A 22,261-nucleotide genomic window follows, 5' to 3' on the forward strand; every position below is an offset into this window, starting at 1 on the left:
AGGTTTCTAGGGCCCTCTGGGTCCTTCTTTTCCCCATCTCCTATATTTCAGAGCCTTGGTTTTTTTCCCCAGCATCTGCAGTCGCCTGAAAAAGATCTTTCAATCCTTGGGACATGCCCTCGTTTCTATCCACAGTGAAGAGACGCTAGCCGGCCCAAGCATGACAAACATGGCTGTGGCAGGCCTTACCCATCCCCTCTGCCTTGCCAAAAAGTTAGATTGCATTCCTAAAGCTAGACCCCAAGGTCTAGTCCCTTATTTGGCCTCCTCCGGAGGCTGACCACAAGGACCAGTTATCAAAATATTGAAGTCCGGCAATCAAAAGCCCCAATCGGCTCACCTAGTTAACATGCTCAATTAAATTTAAGCACTGCCTGTTAACCCAGGCTTCCCCCTTTACCTTTATAAAGCACCCATCTATGAGCCATGTCTGTCTCCTTTTTTCCGGAGGCAGTCCTTTGTCCTCTGGGATAAATGCCCCTCCTCCTCTCCCTGTCTCTCCCTTCTCCCTCTCCTACAGCTCCTGTCTTTGTCTTTTTTCTTGCCCTTTGTCCCATTGGGGCAAATAAATCTCCTTTGTGGTGACGACTTGGTCTTGGGCTATCTTGTGCTGACACCCGTGTCACAGAGTGTGTGCCAAGGCCTGTGTATGAGCAGCTTGGTGCACAGAGTGATTCTGGAGGGGACTAGAGCAACCCTGCCCCCCACCCCCCTCGTGTGTGTGTGTGTGTGTGTGTGTGTGTGTGTGTGTGTGTGTGTGTTCTCCTTTCCCTGTCCCCAGGCATGAAGAAAAGAACTTTTGATGAATTCATCCTGTCAGGAAGAGGAACATGCACGAGAAGGAAGTGAAGGAGCCTGCAGGGCATAAGGAGACGGAGAGAGATGTCAGCCCACATCTCTCTCCATAGGGCTGTGGCAATGTCTCATTAAGAGTTTAATACCTTTTGCTGAGGAAAATCTATATCTGGAAACAACACAGAAGATTCGTGGGTGATTTGTCATCCTCTTCTCAGGTACCAGTACTCCTGAGTGAATTAATTTTTCAGGTTGGCTAGCTACCTCACAACCTTCCAGAGGACTGGGCCTTTACAGCGATGTCTGGAGGAGGGGGAAGAGGAGGGAAGGGACATCTGGTCCTCTGCAAATGTCAGAGTACAGCCAAGATTTTTGGGGAGGACAAGTAAGAATATATCAAGAAAAGGAGACATGAAGGGAACCACAAGTGACCAACTGACCATATGCACGCTGTTACCGTCTCCGTCCCTGCCTCTGAGGCCCATGTAGAGCTGTTCCTACACATTCTGCTGTTCCAGCTATTTCATTGCAGCCACCTTATCCTTTAATGTCTTTCATTCAAGGACACAACCTCTGACCATCCTAATGAACTTGCGTGTGTGTGTGTGTGTGTGTGTGTGTGTGTGTGTGTGTGTGTGTGTGTGTTGATCCTCTGGTATCCAAACTGTTGGCAGGGTGTAGAAGTCTAACTGTATTACTGGAAACTCTGGTAGTCCTAGGTCTGATCCAAGGACAGCAGTGGCCTGGGATTCCTGATTGGTCCAAACAAACAGAAAAACACTCGCTCCAGCTCTACGAGGCCTTGGAAGATGTGTTACTAACCGCCTGTTCAAAATCCAACAAATGCCAAACCAAACAGCACAGGGAATAGAAAAGCAGGCCTCTGCCTGCCTACTCTGGGGACGGTCTTCAGCCTCGTCCCTGGCTGAGGGGACTCCCACACTGGAGTCATAGAGAGCAGAAAAAGTCTTCTGAGACATTACATTTCCAAGTGGTGATATAACCCAAAACTCATGTCCAAGTTACAAACTCCAGGATTAAACATCCTTATTTGATAGCCCGTGAGTCATAAGGAATCTTCAGAGTTACACCAGGATGACCTGGTTTCCATGAACCAAATTATCACTTAGTTCTTGGCCCTGTCATTTCAAATCAGTTCAAGTCTGAGCCTGTGGGCATCGTCCCTGTTTCTAAGGATTTTGTTATATTTTCCTAAGATATATTAAAGACCAAGCACCATATTTTAAATAACCATCTATCACAAGAAGGAAACCTCAGAGAAATACACAGTCGGGCAACTGTCACTGAGTAAGCCTCACAGGCAGTACTTAAAAGACCTAGCCCATAGCGCCCACTATGCCCCTGGTCGCCCGTATAACCAACCATCCCCCCCCACACACACCTCCAAGCTACATAAAGCAGGCAACAGCTCTCAAATGCTACGGTACAAACCTGAACAGCATGTCCCTACACAAATAGCCTAGACCACTACAGCACAATGGCAAGCACTTGTGTATCTACATACATAGAAAACAGAAGCATATTTGGCAATAGGCCTTCTGTGCCTCTGCCACAATCCTACAGAAAGAGTGTCAAGCACACAGTCTGTTTTGGTAAAATGTGCTACGTTGTGCATAGCTGTATGTGGTCTACATTTCCACTTCATTTATCACTTTAAGGGATCATGGCACTGGTGTGGGGCTTTGAGACCTTGTTGGTCTTCTTCTGGATTTTGAGGTAGCTCATGTTATCACAGTGAAATGGGCAGAGCAACAGCTTGTTGTTTTAAGGAAGTGAATGTCGTAGTAATACCCTACCTCAGGAGGGCCACAAGAGCACTGATACCTATAGGCCATGCATTAAAAGCTGGTCATGCATTGCCTGTGACATGGGAAGTACAGCTTGTCTATAAGACAGCATGCATCATGGCTCTCAACAAAGCTTACATACGCAGGCTTCCAGGATGTAGATTTTAGAGAGATGATTTAAAACAGAAGAGGTTGTCCCAGTTATTTGAAATAATCCAATACCTCCTAAATAATAAAGTAATTATATTAATTATTATGAGTCTATATACTGGTTGTAGCCCTCAGACCTTGCCCAACACTAGATTAATGGCAAGAACTCTGCAAACATTTTATAAATTTATGACTGAATGAGCTGTAATGCAGCTATGAAAATGTTTTTAAAGACTGTTTAATGGCAGGAAGAAACATAAACTCACAATCTTTTTCCACTCGATGGAAAAAAAAAGAAACAGTATGATTAATGTTGACAAAGGTCAACTCTTATTCATAATATTTTCTGAATAATATTTGTTCCTGTTTTCAAAGTTTTTTTAGAAAAGACTATAACATATAGTGTTATTTTCATTTGATAAAGGAAACAATGGAATATTTTTAAAGGTTCCTCTGGGAAATGCCATTCCTTCCCTTACCTTGAATGAATGAACAATGACAGTTATTTCAAATTCAGGTGAGCTGTGATTGGTCAAACCCAGTTCAGCTGTGCCTGCTTAGATAACGGCGATCACACACAGTAGATTCAAGGAAAATGTGTTATAGAGATAAATCTCAGGTTGTTACTGCGTCAGACACCAGAATAAAGGATATGTTGGCACATTCACATTATCCCTTCATCTTTAAAGCATCTTACATAACTATATAACAATAGTTTCTGGGTCTTCACACCTACAAGGGAAACCATTACTTACTCATATTGATCCAAGTTGTTGGATTTCTTTCCTGTGACATAATTACTTGGGATATAACCTTCACTCCTAGAATTGAGGATGAGCAAACAAACAGAAATGACTTCACTTTTTGTTTAAGGAAAGGTAACTGATTTTCTAAGTTTATATGAAAACCCAGCTAGCCCAACAATTCAATGTGTCTGGATTGTCTGATACTTTACAGTGTATGTCTACATTCGATCCTCACAAAGATTATGGATCTACAGATAGTATAGTATCCAATGTCTCATGAGGAAACAGAAAACTAAGCTAAGATGTTCCCTTATGGCCCCCAAAGTCAGCCAGCATCGAGGTCAGAACTCACCAATGTCCCACGATGTGGGTCAAGAAACTATCGTTTCTAGGAATGTCTTTTAAATAAAACTACTATATCACAAAGTCTGAGTGCTGGACCCAGTCACCAGCTGCTCTAAAACGTCATCAAGCTCTGCAGACAGTGCCACAAGGGGTAGACCATACCCTCTGCAGGGGTATCATGAGGAACTTGTTAAAATGGAAAATTATTGAGAGATCTGAATTAAGAAAGCCTGTGTGGTACAAAGGAACCTTCCATTTTGCCCCCCGTGACTCCTTTGTATATAGAAGGGTTTGGTAGGAGCCAAAATACTCATGTATAAAATTTTTACAAACTAGAAATTTTATAATCTTTTACTTGGTACTGAACCTTGAGTAAAAGCTCATCACAACATATGCATGCATGCATCGCACGCACGCGCACACACACACACACACACACACACACACACACACACTCACACACACCTTACGACACTGACAGAAGCCTAGAAGCACTCACAGCACACCACCAAACAGAATCCCAGAATCCCACCGGTTATCTGTAAAACAATGTTTCTGACTGAAAAGAGGCAGAACTTCTTTGAAATATCAAACTACAGGTCTGGCAAAGAAAAATACAAGGTGAACTTGAATTATTTTACTGAGCCAGAAAGCAAAGGAAAATTAATAGGGTCCTCCACTCAAGGCAGCTACGGCTGACCTGAGAAAACAGAATTGATGACTACTTTGGATTAAAGCCTAACACAAAAGCACCCACAACACTAAGGAAAACCACTGGGTACCACTGTGCTCACCAGAGGAAGTCTAGTCATCATCTCACTCTGAAAGATGAGAGCTAAGGATCAGCTCTACCTGCCTTTCCTGAAGGAACCAATGCACTCATTGGGGAGACAGTGCTGCAGAATTAATAGCTGGGTGTGGTGGCAGAGTTAGAAAGGGCACCATTTTGTAATGCCTAATGTAGGATTAGGTCTAAATAGCAATCATTAGCAGATGCTCACATCAAGAGGGGACACGTTGGTCAAACCTATGGTGTGGCAGTGAGGGCAGCTCCTGAACCATGAGCAATCTCAGCAGCACTGACAACAGGATGGCTGGAGGTCACTGTTAAGGGGACCAGGCTTCTAATTCCAAGACGACAAAGAAGTAGGGTGACACAGAGTGTGCCAAACATTCCAAGAAGGTGACAGTCCTCTTAATATAGGCGACAGTTCATTTTATAAACTAAATAAACTAGTCTCACCAACAGACCAAAAATGAGAAAAGGACAGGAATATTGGAAAAACAAAACAAACCAACCAAACAAAAGAAAAACACAGGAGACATATCCAAGTCAGGTGTGGAGGCACATACCCAAGGGTCACTCCTCATAAGCCTTAAATTACCTGTACAAATAATGCTTGCTGTATATAGATATACATGTATTTTATACACATGTTTACCTATATCCACATTTACAGAGAGAATAAAAAATTCAAATAAGTTGTTCCATTTACGTGAGAATACAGAGAGAGAAAAAAATTGGAAGAAAAAAGTTACAATAATTTTTTTTCTTAGAAAAATGTAGAGCAATTGCATAGCATGTGTTATCCAAATTTGATCTAAGCACATATGTACAAAGAAGGGAGGGAGAGGAGGAAAGAAGGAAGGAAAGAAAGAAAAAAGGAAAGAAGGAAGAATGAAAGGAAGGAGGGTGGGAGGAAGGGAAGACAGAGCAGTTTTAGTAAATAAGAACTAAGCATAATGTGTTCTAACTCCAGGAGGGAAGTAATTGGTTAATTCGCATTTTTGAGTGATCATAAGGCAACACTTCAGGGTTGGTGAGATGGCTCAGTGGGTAAAAGCATCAACCACTCAACCCAAACAAGTTTGATCCCTGAGAGAACCGACTCCACAGCCATCCTCTGACCACACCATGGCAGGCAGGCAGCCACGCACACACATACCAATAACAAAAATACACGAAAAAAAATTTTAAAGTATACCTCATGATACTTCAAATTCCCTGTATGGCCAACTGGACTAGTCTGCTTTAAGCAATTAGAGGGCACCCACTTCACACAGCACATAACTCACACCCGCTCTGAGTCCCGCACAAAGGCGACACTTACCCATACTTGTCTCTTGCTCTCCACCAATGGAGGTCATTCTTTTCCAGTATGATGTACTCCTGGCCCCTCTCTAACCTTAGGTCATGTGCTTCTGTTGCTTGGAAATCATACATTGCTACGACTATTTCTTCGGTATTCTCTTCTTCTGGGGGAATTGGTGGAGGAGGCCTTCTCTACACAGAGAAAAGAACACTGGCAGGCTCAGCTTCTATTGGAAACTGACTGTGAGGCACAGCAGTAAAACACCATAGAGCTAAAGCCTAGTCTAGGGTAACCCACCAGGTGAGCCCTCCATGGCACTGTTGCCTTGAGCATTACAAGGGTTCTGGTTGACAATGGCTTGTTTGTTCTCGGGTCAGGGATAGTTTTCCAGAGAGAGAGGCGATGACAGGTCATGAGTAGGTGCTAGGTAGACTGGAGGACCACAGGTGGTGCGAGACCAGTGCATCATAGACTCTCTCAGCAGATCCCCACTCCGAGCAATGTGCACTCCTTTATGCCACCAATGCATAAAGCACACACTCGGGCTATAACATCTTTTCTTATTTATTCTTAACAACGGCACCATGCAGTGGAGGATTTACCATATAATAAGTCCTAAGTTACCGCTGAAGCAGCCCACCCACAGTCACCCACAGTTCTTTTCGGCTAAAGTCCTGACTACATCCAGATTACATGTTATTCCACCATATCCCACACCACAGGCATATCATTAAGTTTCCAAAGCCACTTCTTTATTATGTTATATTCTTTTGCTTTGCTTTGTTTTTCTGAGATGGGGTTTCTCTGTGCAGCCTTGGCTGTCCTGGACTCACTTTGTAAACCAGGCTGGCCTCGAACTCACAGTGTTCTGCCTGCCTGCACCTCCCCGAGTGCTGGAATGTATGCTGTGCTCTTAAGACAGAAACATTCCTTTAAACTGTCACCCCTGAAGCCCATCTACAGCCAAACACAGAAGGTAACCCTAATAAAATGAACCCCAACTGCAAAGGCTAAAGAACTAAACTGATCCTCTTGACAGCCAGAACTAGTGAAATGAGCTCCAGCAGCACATCTGCCTCTAGGGTGGTCCTGGGAGGAAGCAAGATCACCGGGCTGAACATAACACAGTCCATAAACCACGATGCCTCCTGAGATACACGGGGATCTCAAAGACTTGACGTATGAAGGCAGAGCTCACTCACCTTCTTCGTTTCTGGTGCTGGAGGCAGCGTTTTTCTTATACCTGAAAATGCCAATAGATGTAGGTCACAACGGTAGCCCAGGAGACCTGGTAGGGGGAAGACACTAGTGGTGGAGAGTGAGCACACAGGCAGGGGACCGTTGTGCCCAACTCCCAACACACACTAACACCAGGATCTCAGTGCTCCCTGCAGAATGAGCACACAGGCAAGGGACTACTGTGCCCGACTCCCAACATGCGCTAACACCGGGATCTCAGTGTTCCCTGCCGAATCATCTGGGCTCTCACTTGCTCTTGGTGAATCAAAATCAAAACTGGGTCTGACAGAGTGACTGCTTAACAGCGTGTGGACCTAGGTTCAGTATTTGGCATCACAGAAAAATTCATGAAGAAGTGCAAAAACTGGGTTCCAATCGTGTGCCTTATCTGTGGCTTCACGCTCCACAGTTTGAGTTGCAACAGTGTGAGAGGCACGGTGTGGAAATATCAAATGGAGCAACGCACAAGCTTCCATTTGTACGTTCTTCTGAGAAGTGATAGAAATCTCTAGGTGTCTGGCTCACACCCTCCCCGGAGGTGAATCATCCCTAGTCTGGCCTGTCCACACCACATGCACTGTCCGCTCCATTAGCCACTTTACCACCTGGGCTCTCATACCAGCTGTGGTGGTGTCGCATGCACATCACCCCATTTCTAACTGAGTGATGGCCCCAAAATACGCCAAAGACAAGTGGAATATTGGACCCTTGATCTGAAAAACCAGGAATGCTGGTGCTGTACATCTGTAACACAATAACAAATTGTGTGTAGTAGCTTTTATTATAGCATGTTATTAGGGCTGTTCTATTTTATTGGCATATGTCATAGTTAATCTCTTACTGTGCCCAAATGATAAACTATACTTTATGATTGCTATTATGTGTATGTGTATTGGGAAGGAGTATATATAAGGTTCCATATGACGTATGCGCTGGGGGCCTTGGGACAGATCCTCTGAAGATGAGGTGGTCCCCGTATAATGACAGCATTGAGAAATGCATCAGTTCCGGCAGTCTGCCCCTCGGCGGTTCTTGAGTTCAGTGTGGCACATGCTTATCCAGTTAGTGGAAATGGATGACGTTCTAATCAAAGGGGTGGGGCATTCTTAGAATCTGTCCCTATAAAAAAACTTTCTGTGGCCACCCTGGATCCTTTCATCACTCAGTTCCCAAAGGAGCGAGAGCATCAGAGTTGGAACAATCTCTACAGCTACCTCGAGGGCCACTGCAGAAGCATGCCTGCCAGCCCTGGGCCAGATGCTGGCCTCTGTTTTACCACATGAGACACAAATAAAATATTAGTTCTAACTAACTGGAACGTCTCAGTCATTTCTCCAGCAAGTCAGGCTGGACTTTACTAATACAGCAGCAATAGCCTGGAAGCTTGGGTCTCACCTGTGTATGTGCTGGGTTAATGTCAGGATGACTACCCCAAATGACACAGAGTGCCCCTGCCTAAGGCAACAGCCCTGACAAATAGCCATCATCCTCGTCTGCGGACTCAGTGGTAACCACGACGCAGGGTGACAGCATGGGACATTGGTCCTTCCTCACACAGCTCTCACAGAAAGGGTTTATAAGGCTCCTGGGTAAAAAATTAGCCTCTCTTGATCTAGAAACATCTTAACCCCTAACAAACTAAGCTTAATTGTAAGACTAAACTATCTGGTCTTCAACCCCATCAGAGATTTGAGAAGAAATAAAACTTAAATTCCTGAGTGAACTGGAAGTGCAGGTTAGTAGCTTCCAAAATGGGGAAAAAAAAAAAAAATGACTGAGACAGTTTACTGCCTGAACAGTCATCCAACACTCTCTATAACGTTGGAGCATGATTTTCAGCCTTCTGGCCCAATATATCTGACAGACATATTTGTGAGGCAGGAACTATTGAGGACTTGCTTACCCTGTCTTGGCAGAGTTCAGCCGTCAACTCTGCCTGCATCTAAGCTTGCCCATTTTTAGGCAGAATTCTATCTGTGGCAGAAATGAGTTTCAAGTTAATAGAGATGAGATATGATAGATACTGATTTTCATTCAGAAATTTAGACCCAACAAGATAGGGAAGATGTTTACTTCAAGTTTGACAAATACAAATAGCCAAATCACTATGAATGTAACATTTATCTAACTCCTGATTGTCTCATGGTTCTTCCTGCTGTATGTAGTTTATTTCATTCATGTGTAATAATATAAATGTATATGTTAAAAAAGAAACATAATAAAAATGGGAAAAAAGAAAACGATTCAATGGTCTGTATTATGAAGCGCATAACATTTCACATGTATTTTATGCTTAGTCAATTTTATTAAAGCACTATAAATACACTTGATGATTGTTTTAGATTTATTCAATATCTGGAAAAAAGAGAATTAGTCTCCCACCCTGCATCTGAGCCTAGGACTATCCCACCTGTAGTCCACACTTTTAACTGATTCATTTTATCAGGCCTCGCTAGCTGTTGTGATAAAAGCCCTCCAAAGAGACCTCGCCTCTGCTGGGCTCCACTGCTAAGCAGGCAGCGTCCCTCTTAGAAGCTGGATCCACCTTGCGTTTGCACTTTTCTAGGTTGTGTGCTCAGCTTGATCAGAGTCAAATTCCCATCACTTCCCCCAACAGCACCAGCATGCACATTCTGAGTCCACGGCAACCGAGGGGTCAGGAGAATACTTACTACTCTCAAAAAGACTGTATTTTTCACATCCAGGCGCTAGTTTTTCTGTTTGTCTGCAACACTGGTAACTGCCGTCTGCCCAAAATTTAGGATGATATTTAATCATGATGTTGTTGTTGTTCTTTATTTCTGCAATTCACAGACATGGGTGGTTAGCGAAAATAAAGCTGGAGGCGTAGTGAGTAACCGTAAATGATTACCTCTTCCTTGGCCCGCACGCTTGCCATGAGGACGCCATTGTGATGATACGTGTTCAATATCTAGAATGGCTAGATGGTTCTCTTTCGTCGCCCCCTGCCCCTTTTGGGGGAAACACTCATGTGATAAGAAGTGAGTCACTGTTACCCCACGGTGGGCACCAATGCCCACTGTCACTGTATGAGTCACTGTTACCCCACGGTGGGCACCAATGCCCACTGTCACTGTGTGAGTCACTCTTACCCCACGGTGGGCACCAATGCCCACTGTCACTGTGTGAGTCACTGTTACCCCACGGTGGGCACCAATGCCCACTGTCACTGTGTGAGTCACTGTTACCCCACAGTGGGCACCAATGACCACTGTCACTGTGTGAGTCACCTCTTCCCCCACGGTGGGCACCAATGCCCACTGTCACTGTGTGAGTCACTGTTACCCCACGGTGGGCACCAATGCCCACTGTCACTGTGTGAGTCACTGTTACCCCACAGTGGGCACCAATGACCACTGTCACTGTGTGAGTCACTGTTACCCCACGGTGGGCACCAATGACCACTGTCACTGTGTGAGTCACTGTTACTCCACGGTGGGCACCAATGCCCACTGTCACTGTGTGACTCACTGTTACCTCACGGTGGGCACCAATGCCCACTGTCACTGTGTGAGTCACTGTTACCCCACGGTGGGCACCAATGACCACTGTCACTGTGTTCCATCAAAGTGTGTGCAAGACAAGCTGTCATTTAAGCTTCATCGTGGCTGTGTGACTCCATCTGCACCCAGGTGTGTGTCACAGGCAATTTCTTAGGAAAAACAAATCCTGCTGTCATAAAAGCCCGTGAGTCATCACCCCCAACCACACTGTGTGATACATGGGTGTTACTTTTTATTAGAAAAAAAGCATTCAAGTAGAAAGAAATAAGATTATAAAAAATGGAAAGCTGTTTTCAATGTGTTATCACTTACCATAACTGACTGTGCTCGGAGAGATATTTATTATAATTTATTACAAATGCAAGAGCTATATTAGCAATAGGTCTGGGTGTGTGTGTGTGTGAGTGTGTGTGTGTGTGTGTGTGATATCCTAATATTATATAGAATGCATCAGTTTTTACCTTCTTTTAACTTCTTCACCCATCGGTCCCTGCTTTGTGGACTAGGTGCAAAAATATAAAGTGTGTTAGCATCATGAACAACCTAGAACAGAAGAAAAGAGGAAACTGGTGACAATGCTTAGACACAGCACTTCCGCCTAGCAGAGCCCTGATACTACAGGTATTAATAAGTGGCTGTTGGGTGGCTGGAAACAAGTCCATTACTTCAGAAATCCAGTTTCCAACTAGATTCCTTAGTTTAAAAAATGCATCTAATTCTTAATTTCATCAAGTGGGATGTATGTTTTATAAATGATTGTGGAATGTGTGCATGTGTGTGTGTGTACATGTGGGGTGTGTGTGTATACATATGCATGTGGGATGTGTGTATGTGTGTACATGTGGGGGGTGTGTGTATACATATGCATGTGGGATGTGTGTATGTGTGTACATGTGCATGTGGTGTGTGAGTGTGTGTGTGTGTGTGTGTGTGTGTGTGTGTGTGCGTGTGTGTGTGTGTGTATGTAGAGGCCAGAGGACAACTTTGGGTATTGTCTTTCAGGCACCACTAGCTAATTAGACAGACTCTCTCAAAGGCCCAGAATTTACCAAATAGATTAGGCCGGCTGGCCAATAGACCCCCATTCCTCACCACCCCATCTGCCTGTCCACCTCCACCTCCAGGGCTGGGATTACAAGCAGGCACCACCACCCCTGGCTGTTTGTTTGTTTGTTTGTTTGTTCAAGACAGGGTTTCTCTGTGTAGTCTTGGCTGTCCTGGACTTTGCTTTGTAGACCAGGCTGGCCTCAAGCTCACAGAGACATGCCTACGCTGCCTCCCTGAGTGCTGGAATTACAGGTGTGTGCCACTGTGCCCAGCTACACCTGGCTCTTTTTATGTGGGCACTGAGGTACTCAGGTCCCCAAGGAACCTACTGACTGCTCAGACCCAGGATTGTGTCTTCACAGAGAGAAACAGCTATCGGGATGTTTCATTGATCATGATGTTTACTTCATTTTTAACTAAAGTTCTGTGAATAAACTTTGTGCCATAGGACTTAATCCAATCCAGTAGTTTTCTAAATAATATTTTGGATGAGCTTCAGTATTGCTCCTGTCATTTCCTTCTGTTCTATTGGTGAATGCAGTATCTAGCTTTAATAAGCTCTGAGTCTTACAGAGGCCACGGGCCTCATAGATGTTAACTCCATCCCACCATCAATGATGAGCATTTCCATATTATAGACGGGAAATGAAGGCCTAGCCACCACCCTACCTGCCTGGGTGACGTCAGCAGGCCCCATTCACACAGCAGGTACCGTGAATGGTGCCCCTACCCCTGCCCCAGCTGACTGTCCGTTACCATTTCACAGGTAACGCCAACATTCAGGGAACTGACTCCTAACACAGGCTTTGCTGACATTAGGCTTCTTTTAAAGGGGGCCCTTATGGAATGATTAGTTTTATTTTCTATTTTTATATTATTTACTGGCCTTGGAAAATAACCTAAGAATCCCATCCCTGCTCTGAGATGCTATCCGTAACAGTCAGTCGCAAGGCAGAAACTCCCCAACTGACTAAAACACAGTGTGCCCATTAGACTAAAAGGTAAACCCTATCTCAATGGTCACAGCTGTATATCCATTTCAACAGCTACATTTGGGTAGGGCTACCCAAAACACACAAAAAAAGCATCAAACATGGGCCTACGTCTGAGATATATCTAGAAATGTCATATTGCAAGACAGAATGTGAGTGGCAGTACCAGAGACACTGGGCTAACAGAGACGTGGAGAGGTGTTTTCATATTCGCTACACGGTTTCCATACCTTACTCAGGTTTGTCTGTGCAGCCAGCTCTGCACTAAATAATGAATTTTAGTATACCAGAAAAGTCATCCTGAATTGGCAGACATATCTGGAAAGAAAAACTTGAGCTTGGACCATCCCCCAAAATCTAGTAATCTGTTGAGCATAATAATTTATTGACTCCCTAATTTGGTCTAACCACTTTGCAGATGCTGCCTGGCTTAGTGTGTATGGCAGCCAGGATCGCTACTGATGGAGCAAATCCAGCTCTATCTCTTAGCTAAGTAGCATGGGACATTTTGTATTGTTACAAGAATTTCTAGAAATGCTGCCCTTAATCTGCAAAACAAACATCTAATGTTGGCGTCTCAGGCAGTTTGATTGCCTGGGAAAGATTCTAGAGTACCAGTCTCCTTCCTTCTACAAACCCCCGTTCATGCCATGCCTGCCCCAAGAAAACCTGTAAGAGTCAGAAACTCCCTTTATTATGTAGATTTGAAGACTCTCTCCACTCAGAGCCCCAATGCACGGCCACAGTGTACATCTTCCTTGTCTCCCTCAAGACCGAAGCATGCTTTCCTCACTGTTCTCCCATTTTAACTGCTCCACCCTACACCTCTCCTAGTAAAGCTCAGCTGACAGGCCCTTTCCTGTCAGATCCCTTCAATGCCTTTTTTCTTCCTGATGAGTTCATATCCTTGGCTGTATTTTCATTTACGATGTGGCTCTGAAGAAGCCACTTAAAATCCGTGAGCCTCACTCTTCTTGGTCAAAAGCAAGGACAGTAGAACAAACCTGTCATCTGTGTGATAAGACTGTCATGGCGTCTTATCAACATATACTGCTACTATTACCTTTTTCATCAGCGGAAGCCCTTGCATCTCATCTCTGTTTGAAATAATTCATTCTCGCAACTTTCCAGCTTCTCAAGTTCACAGAAAAAAATTCTAGGGTACTTTGTTCAGTCCTAGTGCCCACTGTCTACACTCCATGGCTAAAGGGACCCTCAGGAAAGGGTTGGGGCTCAGTGACTGGGGCCCAACGGCAGACTACAGCAGCCAAAATGAAAAGAAAATGGCTCCCGGAGACCTAAGCAGTTAATGAAGAGGAGCAAGGACTATGAAGATGGCAAAGGAGCAGAGAAGAAATAACACACAGACACACACACACAAACACACACACAACACAGACACACACACACAGACACACACAGACAGACACACACCAGACAGACACAGACACACACACGCACACACACAGACACACACACATAGACATACACACAGACACACACACACAGAGACACACACACACAGATACACACAGACACACACAGACACACACATGCACACACACACATAGACACACACACACAGATACATACACAGACACAGACACACATAACACACACAGACACACAGACACACACACACAGACACACACACAGATACACACAGACACACACACACAGACACACACAGACAGACACACACCAGACAGACACAGACACACACATGCACACACACACATAGACACACACACAGACACACACATGCACACACACACACACATAGACACACACACAGACACACACACACACAGGCACATACACACAGACACACACATGCACACACACAGACACACATATACACACAGGCACACACACACAGACACACACACACAGGCACATACAAACACAGACACACACATGCACACACACAGACACACATATACACACAGGCACACACACAGACACACACAGACACAGACACACACACGCACACACAGCCACCAAACCCGGCACAGGAACTGTCAAATGGGAGCAGGACAAGGCCGGCACCACGCTGCCACAAGCTGCCAACGCACCTGGAAGGGATACTTATTTTGACAGGGAATGACAGCGTCGTCATTCTTCACTGTTTCCACGCACTTGATTTTTGAAATGTCGATGAATCCCTTTCTGTACTTTTTCTGTGAAAAGAGAAAAGGAGGTGATGCTTCACAATCACAGGACATAAGAAAACTATTTAATTTCATGAAAAATTACTGACTCAAAAAGATTGTTATTTAAAGCAGGCATGATAACCAAAGATAGCCCATTTGGTAAACTGCTTGCCTCACAAGCCTAAGAACTTGAGTCTGACACCCCAGAGACCATGTAGAAATAGCCAGGCACAGGTAGATGCTTGTAATCTCAATGCCAAAAAGACGGTTCTCCATGGTCTGTGTGGTGGCCAGCAGACTGGCCCGAGTGACAAATTCCAGGCCAGTTGGGAGGTGGGGTGGCCACCTTCAGACACACACACACACACACACACACACACACACACACACACACACACACGTGTACATGGATGAAATACAACTTCCTTAATAATTACACCAATCACATTTCCCTTAGCCGTTAAAGTTATTAACACTGTGATGTCTATAATGAAAGTCATTAGATCCTTTCATTTCTAATGACGAACTTGTTCTATCCTTGCTTCAAAAATAAAAAATCTAAACCTCAGAAATGGAGGCATAAGCTCCCCTTCATTGCTACCTTTGTTCAACATAGTGTTCACTTAAAAAACAAACAAACAAACACACACCTAACGACCAAACACACAGGACTCGAGTTCCTGAGTCACTGACGCACACTGCAGCCAACTGCACTCCCTCCTGTGTCCCTCCTTATGCGCGAGCCTCCCCGGGGAGCAGCACAGTGTTAAGGATAATTGATGAGACAAGGACTGCCCAGGAACACACAAAGCTTGACTGGAACAGTAGTGCGGGGAGGCTCCCTGCTCCCTGCAGGTTTGCCAGCAGCAGTCTCATCAGCACCCAGCCAGACCCTTGAGCACACTGATTCCATGCCTGGAAGTTCATTCTAGGGAAGAATCCAAAAGGATACAACGAAGGACTACGTGCGAGGATCTAGGAACATGCGCACACGAAAACCTAACAGCAAACACAGGGTACAGAGAGAAACTATTTGCTCAATGATACAACTGAAGCAAGGCGTGCAAACAGTCTTCCAAAGACTAAGGTTACTTTGGGAGCATATTTATATAATAAAGCATAGAAAGAAGAGAAGGGGAGGGAAAGAAAGGGAACAAGAAAGAAAAGAAAGTAATTGAGTATCCCTGGAATCAACCATTAGAAATTATTTTAGAAATAAAATAAAATAAAGGTCCGCTTTAAGCTAGACCTGACATTACAGGTCTGTATCCTAGCTACTCAGGTTCCTGAGGCAAAAGGACCAAAAGTTCAAGGATTGCTGGGGCTATACAGAAAGCTGAAGGCAACACCAGGTGTGGTGACGCGCACGTGCCTGTAATCCCCAGCGCTCAGGGAGGCAGAGGCAGGTGGAGCTCTGTGAGTTTGAGGCCAGCCTGGTCTACATAGTCCAAGGACAGTCAAGGCTACTGAGAAAAACCCTGTCTGGAAAAACCAAACCAACCAACCAAACAAAAGCAAAAACAAATTAATGAAACAGAAAGTTGAAGGCTAACCTGGGCAAGTAAGTGAGACCTGGCTTCAGAAAGCAAAAGAGAAGAGTGGGAGAGGAGGGCTATGGAGAAAGCCAATGTAGCTCAGGATCAGAGAGCACTTGCTTAGCCTAGGCTACACCGCCCCTCCCCCACTTCAATCCAACACTCTGACCTCTCCTCTCCTCTCCACTCTGTGGCCAAGACTGTGCATGACATCTTCAAAGATAAGAACTTCACAGTCCAGGTATAGTGGTGCATGCCTGTGATCCCAGCACTCAAGAGGCAGAGGCAGGTGGATCTCTGTGAGTTCGAGGCCAGCCTGGTCTCCATAGTAAGTTCCAGGACAGCCAGGGCTACATAGTGAGACCCTGTCTCAAAGAGGGGAAACAAAAGACTTCAACCTGTCCTGCTCTGGTCCATCAGCAGTGTCTCCCCCAATAGCCTCAGGTCTCTGTTACCTCACTAGCACAGACACGCGACACGCATGTGCGCACAAACACACACACACAAACACACACACACACACACACACACACACACACACACACACACACGCATTCTCAGTCAGTTGTTCATTATTCATCCCCACCCTCCTACCCTTCCTTCATTCTCTTCCTTCCTTCCTCTCCCTCCTTTTTTCCTTCTCTCCTTCCCTCCCCTGTAGCTCCAGATGCGCTAATCCATCTTAAGGGTCTATCCTTGGTTCCTTGCAAGTGGGCTGCAGATTGCCTGTCCTCCTCACACTTAGCTGCATTCTCAGTGCTGCTCTCCAGAGACCACCAGCCCCACCAGATGGCATCCTCCCTACCTTGCCCTTCCCTTGGGGGACAGTGGAGGTGGGGAGCCCTGACTACTTTACCGAAAGGCCCACAGCCACCCCAGGTGCAGGCTCTCAGTTTCTCCCTCCTCTACATTTCAGTGGCATTCTAAGATCTTACCACGGTCATCTAAGACAAGAGAAAAAGGACATGGTAGCTGAAAGCCTGCAGCTGGCATCTCCCAGCTGCATTTCAGCTCTGTGCTCACAGCATCCCATGAGGTGGGCCCGTTCTCCTCACACTGTGGATAGGAAGCCCACAGCTCACACACGCTGAAGACAGTCTCTGAGGACCTCCACTACTGCCAAAGCCCGCTGGCCCCTAGGATGCCCCAGCTACAAGGGGTGGGAGAGGTCAAGCCCCAGACTGGACACTGGGGATGTTGAGCATGGAAGCTCTCTCAGCCTGGTTTAAGGTCAAGGTCAGCCTGGTCTACATAGCTAGACAGGACAGCCAGGGCTGCGGAGAAAAACACACTGCCTGGTTGCTCTCATCTAAGCACTTGCTTCTGCCTGTAGACGTCTAAATCAAGCCCCTGCCTGTGGGCCAGCCTACGGCCTTCATTCTTCTCCTTCCTTCCTGAGAGAACGACTGAGCACTCAACCTACACTTCCTTCCCACCCATTCCCCTAACCACTTGCAACCTTCAACCCCCACAGTTGGCTAGAGGCAACCTCCGAAAAAGTCAGCGATGGCCAAGCTCAGCGGACTTGCTAGACTGCCTCCGCCTTCTGAGTATGAGAGTGTCAACACTATTGTTTGCCTTTGGGCCATCCTGATTTTCCTTCTTGCCTTTCTCTTTGGTTTCACAATGTCCATCTGACTTGTATTAATAATGGTGTCAAGAACAAAAAATAAAAAGTAAATTAAGGCCGGGCGTGGTGGCTCACACCTTTAATCCCAGCACTCGGGAGGCAGAGGCAGGCGGATCACTGTGAGTTCCAGGACAGCCTGGTCTACAAAGTGAGTCTAGGACAGCCAAGGCTACACAGAAAAACCCTGTCTCAAAAACAAAACAACAAACAACAACAACAAAAGTAAATTTAAAAATAACAAGACAAGAATAGCTGGGCACTCTGGAAGCAGAAGCAGGAGGATTTCTGTGAGTTTGAGGCTAGTGTAGTCTACAGAGTAAGTTCCATTATAGCCAGGGCTATACTCTGAAGCCCTATGCAGTTACCCTGCAATGTAAGACCCATTTTACAGATAATAAAACTGCAGCTTACCTCTGAGGAAAATTGACACACAAGTCACTATATAATACACCAAGTGCTACATATTAAAAAGATGCTCAAGCAGGCTATCTGGATGAGAACTCATAGACTGTAATCATATGGTGGGGGTCCCCTTCTGTCACAGGTCTAGAGTAAGGGAACAGGGTGAAAGAGGGAGGGAGGGGGAAACAGGAAGATACAAGTGAGGGGATAACAATTGGGATGTAATCTGAATAAATCATTTTTTAAAAATGAAGAGGAAAAAAAAAAGATGTTCAAAGGCCAGGTGTGGTGGATGCCTTTAATCCCTGTACTCGGAGGTAGAGGCAGGCAGAGCTTTGTGAGTTGGGGGCCAATCTGGTCTACAGAGAGAGTTCCAGGACAACAAGAGCTGCTACACAGAGAAACTCCATCTCAAAACAATGACAAAAAGATGTTCAGAGAGCTGTGGCCTCTGTGTCAGAAGTGGCATGGCAGAAAGAGAGACCCCGCCCCAACAGAATGAACAAGACATACAATGAAAAAAATGACAGTTCTACATAACTCTCCTCATCTGTAAAACGAGAATAATAAGAGTATCAATCCTGCAGGCTTGGTATGAGGCTTAAATGAACTAAAACTGCAGAAGTGCTTAAAAGAATGTCCGGCTCAAAGGAACAGACTTGGAATTATTTGCTAGATAAAAAAAAAAAAAAAAAAAGGCGGACCAGAGTGACTGAGGACAGAATAAGGCAGGATAGAAGGGTCAGGAGGGACTTGTAAATAACCTGCTACACAGTATCTGGTCAGGCAAGGTCTCCACCCCGCTCCTCAGGTCTGTACCCACTAACAGGCAGGAGCACCACCCTTCTATTAACAAGTCACAAGTGTTCATTGTACCTCAGAGGTAGCACAGAAATCCTGTGAGCCCTCATCCCTCACTCCCGGAGGCCATGGACCCAGGCAAGGATGGAATTTATCGTGCTGCCCTTGGGAGACTATTCTGCAGCAGGAAGGTGTGGTAAGCTTCCAAAACATTTCAACCAGAGCTACTACAGGCCAATGTCAGAGGCAGGTCACTGTCTACGGGAAAGCGGGGTAACTTTGACACTGGAAAAAAATATACACATGCTCTGTGAAAAGCTCCTAATTGGTATTTGGACTTTCGGACCCAAAGATCTCCCAGTAAGTCCTGTCAGTGGCAGTGGAGAGACAGATCAACATAGCCACTGGGGGCCTGAAGACCTCCATTCTTGTAAAGCCAGCTCGCTGATTCCATCAGGGAGAACTTCAGGATGAGTTCGGGAGGAGCAAAGTGGAGATATGGGGTGATGCCCACTTGAGCCTGAGGAGCTGGGGAGGGGTGGGAGGAAGAACACTCAAGCAAGTGTTTTCTCACTTGGGTTTGTAGCCAGGTGCAGAGACTTGTATATTCTTGCTGGAGAACAGTCCTCGAGTCTGTCCTTCTCCCATCGGATGCAACTTTTTGAAGAACCGGAGGCAAGTGGAGTCAGAGAGAAAGGAGCCACCCAGCCAGCCAGATAAGGCAAATCACCTCTGGCAAAAAGCACCGACGTCACAGCCAGCAGCAGAGATGTTGCAGCCAGCTTGCCCTCACATCCGACTTTGTGGCTTAATTATAAAGCTCAAAGGATATGCCTTACAGGGTTCAAAGATGAAAGAGAGGCTTAAAGCCTGGTTGGTGGTGGTACACACCTTTAATCCCAGCACTGGGGAGGCAGAAGAAGTCTCTCTTTGACTTTGGAGGCCAGCCTGGTCTATACAACAAGTTCCAAGACAGCAGAAAACCTTGTCACCAAAAAACCAAAACGGTAACAACAAAAGCAAAAACAAACAACAAAAGCCCACAAGGTTAAAAAAAAAATCATATGAGCTACTTAATTCTCTTAATGAAATTTCTCTTATCATGCAATGGTTTTAAGAGATAGCCCTGGATTTAGGGGGTGAGAGAGGAGTGCTAATGGGATTAAGATCAAGGTCAAAGACCTTACAGTCAGAATTGACTGTAAGTGAGCTATTGGCATCCCTGCAAGAATGGCCTTTGAAGGGCACTTGCCTTCAGGCTATCTTTTTTTTTTTAAACGTATACATTTATATTATTATACATATATACAATAGATTACCTACAGAAAGAACCATGACACAATCAGGAATTATATAAATGTTACATTCTTAGTGTTTTGGCTATTTGTATTTGACAGCCTTGAAGAAGACATCTTTCCTATCTCCATCCCATATCTACTCCTCAACTTAATGCCTTAATTGTCACTCACAAGATATATTTAATTCACTGATACAGGCTATCCTGATTTTGTCTGTTGTGCTGAAATTTCTTGGACTCTCAGCCAGCAGGAAATGACTCCAAAATGAGGGGTTTCTTTCTCTTTCCAGGACCCCTTAATTATCCCCATTTTTCTTATCCTGTCTTGCAGCTGGAAGTCTGAAAGGCTGGGAAAGTGGCTCCGCAGTTAAGATGCTTGCTGCTCTTCCAAGTGTCCAAACGTTGGTCCCAGAGCCCACAATGTGCCGCTCCCAACAGCCTGTAACTCCTGCTGCGAGAGGACCGGTAGGTATCCTCTTCTGGCCTCTGTGGACACCCGAACTCACATGGACACACTTTTGAGTTGTCTCCTCATCGCCTTATTCAGACAGTCTGAGGGCTGCGTGCTGAAGTCTCAGGGTTGGGATGGGGGCAGAGGGTCTCTATAAGTCTTCACGGGAATGCTATTGGTGGAAGAAGAGGCTGGCTCCCATTGGGGAATGAGAAAGCATGGCGGTTGATAGGGAGAAGCTGGGAGTTTCGAGGAAGTAGCACGCAGGCCTGGGTTTCAAAGGATAAATAACAGCGTCTCTGTACAGAAAGCAAAGAAGGTTCCAGGCTGCAAAAACAAAAGAGCTCTGAGAATATTTGAGGAACTGAAAGAAATGCACAATGGCTGAACCCAGGGTGGATCAGAAGTGTAGGACATAAGCCAGAGAAAGGCTGTTTGAGGCCAAATTAGGCAGTGCTCACATAGAAGGTCTAGGAATTGGGGTCTATCCTGAGCAAGTCTCAATGGGTAGCAAGGAACGCTGTATCACAAGGCATATTTTCGAAAAAGTAACTATTGTTGGGGGCATACGATCCTCAGAAGCATTTCCCCTCTTCCTATCACACCTTGGTGCTCACAGAGGTCTGTGGACGCGTCCTCCGAAGCCCTGCTGTGCCTCGCTCACCCTGTGTACCACTGCGGGGCCCTTGTTCAGAACCTCACTGTATCTCACTTGAAATTCAGCGAGTTCCTCCTGGCCTGCACCCATTTTTCGAGCTGCTGCTAATAATTGTTAGCTGTTCTTGTGGCGCAGGGGTTTCAAGTCAGGGCATTGTGCACGAACCTCGGGAAACAGTTTTGAGTCTGAGTGACACCATGAGCCATGACGGAGAAAACCAAGGGGTGATCAGGCTGTGCAAAGCTGGGAAGGGTTTGAGCGACTATTTAACAAGCAACTGCGAGTGTTTGGAAGGACCTGGAAACCACCCTCTGTAGAGATACCTGTTTCTGCTCTTTCATGGTGCATGTAGTGTAGGCACAGCAATGCCTAGGTTGAGAACCAAAGTTATCTTTTAAGTTTTACTTTCTATGCCTTCGAGATCCATGAAACAAAAATACTTCTAACCTCTAAGCCCTTTGCCTATGGACAGACTTCCTGAAATGCCAGAGGCTGCTGTTCATGGGAGATAACAAGACTCAGGTTTTCACCCCCTAAACATGTTTGTTTGACCTAACCACACAGGATGTGCTGGACCATATGTTGGTGGGAGGTA

The 22,261-nt window shown here is 45.5% G+C and overlaps 1 protein-coding gene across 3 annotated transcripts in view; it reads right to left on the bottom strand.

Annotated features, from left to right (window-relative positions):
- Positions 1-22,261, bottom strand: part of Tec (tec protein tyrosine kinase) — a 73,479-nt gene that overhangs the window by 18,545 nt on the left and 32,673 nt on the right. For 2 of the 3 annotated variants that reach the window (XM_051170486.1, XM_051170485.1), the window contains exons 3-8: positions 14,815-14,919; positions 11,162-11,243; positions 9,849-9,977; positions 7,140-7,180; positions 5,956-6,128; positions 3,509-3,574 (exon numbers count right to left, since the gene is read on the bottom strand). In XM_051170486.1, the coding sequence (XP_051026443.1) occupies positions 3,509-3,574; positions 5,956-6,128; positions 7,140-7,180; positions 9,849-9,977; positions 11,162-11,243; positions 14,815-14,919 (596 nt within the window). The remainder of the gene's footprint in view (positions 1-3,508; positions 3,575-5,955; positions 6,129-7,139; positions 7,181-9,848; positions 9,978-11,161; positions 11,244-14,814; positions 14,920-22,261) is intronic. The other variant, XM_051170487.1, reaches the window with a different exon arrangement.

The sequence above is a fragment of the Acomys russatus genome, chromosome 28 (assembly GCF_903995435.1).
Source record: "Acomys russatus chromosome 28, mAcoRus1.1, whole genome shotgun sequence".
NCBI lineage: Eukaryota > Metazoa > Chordata > Mammalia > Rodentia > Muridae > Acomys > Acomys russatus.